At 61.7% G+C, this 4966-nt stretch overlaps 1 protein-coding gene across 1 annotated transcript in view; it reads left to right on the top strand.

The window, feature by feature from the left end:
• The first annotated feature begins 4315 nt into the window (after positions 1-4315).
• Positions 4316-4966, top strand: part of COBL (cordon-bleu WH2 repeat protein) — an 86497-nt gene continuing 85846 nt past the window's right edge. The window contains exon 1 of the mRNA XM_015566796.1: positions 4316-4518. Within this exon, the coding sequence (XP_015422282.1) occupies positions 4316-4518 (203 nt within the window). The remainder of the gene's footprint in view (positions 4519-4966) is intronic.

Here is a 4966-nt window from a genome sequence, read left to right as displayed (position 1 = left end):
GTGGTTCGGGAATCAGTAAGTTTCCTCCTCGGATCTGTTCGGTTCCCCTTGATAAGTGGTCACCCTCGGGGCAGCGCTGCCCGGGTGTGTGGGACGCGAGCCTTTCCCGTAGCGTTGGCTCTGCTGGGCCTCACCTTCACCACGTGGTATGGGGTGGGGGTGAGGGTGCGGGGGGTGCAGGCGAAGCGATCACACCTGCTGGTCTCTGGGAGCCGCTCCTTCTCCTCCCGGCACAGGGGACCGGTGGGCGGGAGACCGTGTCCCCAGGCCCGTGAGCCTGGCGCTGGGTGAGCAGGTGGGTGCGGGAGCTGCTGGGATTGGTCTCTGAGAATCCTGTCCGGGAGGCGAAGCCCTTCCTGTCAGTACTGACGGCGTCCCCGGGCCGCTCAGCACCGCGGAATCTGCTGCCGGGAGTCCGGGTGCGAATGCATCCGCTGCAGACGGAGGCTGTTCTGGGCGTCCCGGGGGCTGGCGGCTCCTCGGACCTCGGGAGACGGAGGTGGTTGTTCTTTCCTTGTTAATCCCGAGGGTGACGCTGCTGGCACAGCGACAGCAACTCAGCGGGCGCCCGGCAGCGCGCCGCCTCTGAGCCAGGCCGTCCCCCAGCTCCCCACGCAGCTCTGTAATCCGCCATCACCCCGCCAGCTGGACCTGACACCACGCCCTGCTCAGCTCTCTTTTTAAATTTGTTTTTATGTTTTTATTGATTTCAGAGAGGAAGGGAGAGGGAGAGACAGAAGGAAACATTAATGATGAGAGACAATCATGGATCAGCTGCCTCCTGCAGGCCCCACACTGGGCAGCCCGCACATGTGTCCTGACCAGGAATCGAACCGTGGCCTCCTGGTTCATAGGTCGATGCTCGACCCTGAGCCCCGCCTGCCCGGCTCCCTGTCCTCTCGGAGGAAACGGGCTCCCCCGCCACCTGCTGAGCCGCTCTGCCTGGCGGGGCTCCTGGCTCTGAGCAGACCTTCCTGATGGGTGCGCAGGACTGGCCGGCGGGCGCTGGCGCTGGGACCTCTGCAGGGAGGTGGTGCCCTAGGCCAGTGGTCGGCAAACCGCGGCTCGAGAGCCACATGCGGCTCTTTGGCCCCTTGAGTGTGGCTCTTCCACAAAATACCGACTTCTGCACGTGGGCCACGAAGTTTCAATCGCACTGTATGTGCGTGCCCACACGTGGTATTTTGTGGAAGAGCCACACTCAAGGGGCTGAAGAGCTGCATGTGGCTCGCTAGCCGCAGTGTGCCGACCACGGCCCTAGGCTGCGGAGAGCCACATGCGGCTCTTTGGCCCCTTGAGTGTGGCTCTTCCACAAAATACCGACTTCTGCACGTGGGCCACGAAGTTTCAATCGCACTGTATGTGCGTGCCCACACGTGGTATTTTGTGGAAGAGCCACACTCAAGGGGCTGAAGAGCTGCATGTGGCTCGCTAGCCGCAGTTTGCCGACCACGGCCCTAGGCTGCAGGGAACACGGTGTTTTTAAGGGAAACCCATTTCCTGGTTCGCTGGAAGAGTGCGAGCTGTTCTCCGAGCGTGAGCCTGGCCCCCGCGTCGCAGTCTCATGTCGTCGTTAGCCCTGTGTGTTTGGGTCTCAGGTTGAATGTTCGTGGCCCCAGTTTTGTTTTCCAAACACAGGTGGTGGGAGAGCGTCGGGACCTCCGCTGTTTCTCACTGATGAGAAGGCGTCTTGTCCTGGGGGGACCAGGCCCGATGTTGGAGGTGCCCGACCCTGGGGGGAGGTGTCACAGGCTCTCCTGATCCCTAGCCCACCCAGCAGAGGTCTGCTAAGGTGCGTCGTGCCTGGGGGGTACCCACAGCCGCATCGGGTCCTCCGGGAGCCCCTGGCCCTGAGGCATGGGGGACCCTGAGCACTGGCCCCGCTCAGCCTCCTCCCTGAGCTCAGCCCTGGGCAAGTCCCTCCCAGCCCCCTGGCTCCGCCTCTTCTCTGCTCTCTGACCTGTGAGCTCTGAGGACGCTGGAGGGGCTCTGACCGAGACCCATATCACCCATCACAGCGGGGGCTGTGTCCTCCACTGACAGCCAGACCGTCCCCTTCCCTGGGGGCACGGCCACGGCCTGACCTTCCCCTTCCCCCCAGCTCCACCCCAAGGTCCTGTTTCCCGGAAATGAGGAAGGAGACGGGCAGGGGTGCTCATGGCCAGGACAGTGGCGTAGAGACCCCGGCTGCCATTCTCCTCCAGCCACGGGGTCCCCCATCTCTGCTTCTCCATCTGCGGGGTCCCCGTCTCTGCTCCTTCATCTGGGGGGTCCCCCGTCTCTGCTCCTCCATCTGCGGGGTCCCCCGTCTCTGCTCCTCCACCTGCGGGATCCCCCAGTCTCTGCTCCTTCACCTGCGGGATCCCCCATCTCTGCTCCTCCGGCCGCGGGGTCCCCCGTCTCTGCTCCTCCGTCCACGGGGTCCTCAGCCGTCCCCCTGTAGAGCGGGAGGCAGACCGTCCCATGACGCTGTCGTGAGCCTGGAAGGCATGCCATGCCCGAGGTGCTGGCTCAGAGGCGCGCGGCGCCCAGAGCTGAAAAGCCAGTTGTGGACGCGGAGCCCGGAGCCTGGACCGGATGCCGGGCGTGGGGGGCTCGGGGCCTCTCTGGAAGCCGGTCCTGTCTCCCCATCCGCGAGGTCTGAACGCAGGGTGGCCTGTGTCCACACATCTCCTGTCTCAGTGGCTCCCAAAAGTAGGCGCCGAATCCCAGCCCTGGGAAAGCACAGAGGGAGAGGCCCTGTGAAGGGGCCCAGTAGACCCCGCGCTGGGCCGGCCTGGTTCTGGGGGGAAGGCTTTCTGGGGGCACAGGCCGTGGTGGGTGGGCCTGGTTCCGGGGGAAGGCTTTCTGGGGGCACATGTGGAGGGCAGACTGGGAGGCGGCGAAGGCTTTCTGGGGGCACATGTGGAGGGCAGACTGGGAGGCGGCGAGAGGGGAGGGAGCAGCATGTGTGAGGCCTGCACAGGGGGACCTTGCTTCTCCTGGTGCCAAGGGGGGCAGGTGGGTGCTCGCGGCAGAAAGCTCAGGGCCGTAGGCGCCATGCGGGGTGCTGTGTGTTTTTAAACACATACCTTTTCATTGATTTCAGAGAGGAAGGGGAGGGAGAGGGAGATAGAGCATCAGTGATGAGAGGATCGTGGATCAGCTGCCTCCTGCACGCCCCACACTGGGGATCGGGCCACAACCCGGGCATGTGCCCTGACCAAGAATCGAACCGTGGCCTCCCGGTTCAAGGTCAGTGCTCAACCCCTAAGCCAGGCGCCGGGCTCTTCTCTGTCTGGACCTTTTCATGTGTGGAATGTGGGACACCCCTTCCTCCACCCACCGCTGAGTCACGGCCCGAGAGCTCGGCCTCTGAAACCTCGCACAGCTGTGCCCGGTCCCTGTCCGGGGAGCAGAAGTGCCCGCTCCCTCTCTGGGCACGTATATATTTTGGAGCTTGTTTTCTAACAAACCTACATTGGACATTTTGTCATTTCATATTACATTCTTGTACAGTGTACCTAACTGGTTTCAGTGTTTGAAGGCACAATCGTGTATTGAAACTGCCTCTTACTGACCTGCGGCCGGGCTATCTCGGAGCATCTCTGAACCTCTCACCGAGCTTGCTTGTGGGGTGATTTCCTGAGGATAGATTTCTGGAAATGGATGCCCACCTCTGACACCTGAGGCGTGAGTGCCCCGGGCAGGGCTGCTCGGGGGAGAATCTAACCTGTTGATGGCTAGCTCCCTCCTTGGTCCTCTAACCAGAGCTGGTGGCAGTGGGGAGAGGGAGGGGCAGAGGGAGCGGGAAGGGGGGAGAGAGGGGGGAGGGGGAGGGACAGGGGGAGAGAAGGGGGAGCGGGGAGAGGGAAGTGGGGCGTCGGGCACTCCCCCTGCCTCTGCTCTGACACCTGCCCCGTAAGCTTCTCAGAGCTGCGACTCTCTGGGATGCTCTGTTTTCTCGGCTGCAGAGTTTTGAGGGCTGAGTGTGGTGCCGTCCCCAGGTCATGCAGAGCCCAGGTCCTGTTTAGGAAGTGCTCGCTGTTACTATCAGACACCATGGGCCTGTGTAAAACAGGCTCTCGTGTGTAATAACTGCATGTAGTTACATGTGCGTGTAACACACACTCCTGTGCACACTTCAGAGAGTAAAGTGCCCAGACAAAGGCAGGTGGCGCCTCACTGAACGCCTGGAGGAGGCGGAAGTGTTCAGACCGGTTGTCGGAGTGGGTGACACATTGGGGTGTTAGAACCCCCTGCAGGGAGGCGGGGGGCCGAGAAGGGAGAGTGTGGCTGGAAAGAACGTGGAAAAGCAGGAAGGTTGTGCGCGGACATGAGGGCTCCTCTTGCTGACAGCCTCCTGCCTCGCAGTGGCCGGGCCGCGGGGTGGGCGGGACGGGTGTTCCGCCTGATTCAGTTTGTCCTGATGTCGCCCCGGCACATCCTCCCTGTGATGGACCAGGGACCAGAGCTGGGGCTGCATTCACCCTGGAGCCTGGGCACTGCCTGCTGCGGGTCCGGGGGACGACGTCCATGGTGACCCAGAGGTGCTGCTCGCTCCCATCTCGACCCTAGAAACGGCCCCTGTGGGGAGCACATTGGGGCTCTTTCTTCCAGAGACATTTCCTCTGTTTTCTTTTTTAAATATGTTTTTATTGATTTCAGAGGGGGAGAGGGAGAGATAGAAACCTCAATGATGAGAGAGAATCGATGATTGGCTGCCTCTTGCACGCCCCCTACTGGGGATCGAGCCCACAACCCAGACCCTTCAGTCTGCCGCCAGGAAGCAGATTCTGAACATATTGGGATAATGCTCCGTAGAATGGAGGGTGTGTATGTGTGTGTGTGTGTGTGTGTGTGTATGTGTGTGTGTGTGTTTAACCTTGTTGTATACATGACAAGCAAAAGAGGAGATGTAAGTGGGTTACATGAACTCCGCTGGTGATAGATGAGGGAGGCGGGAGAAAGCAAAGCGGGGAGGGGC

Source organism: Myotis davidii, unplaced genomic scaffold (genome assembly GCF_000327345.1).
Source record: "Myotis davidii unplaced genomic scaffold, ASM32734v1 scaffold472, whole genome shotgun sequence".
NCBI classification, from domain to species: Eukaryota; Metazoa; Chordata; class Mammalia; order Chiroptera; family Vespertilionidae; genus Myotis; species Myotis davidii.
The sequence above is the reverse complement of the archived record's forward strand: the minus strand, read 5'-3'. Positions and strand labels throughout refer to the sequence as shown.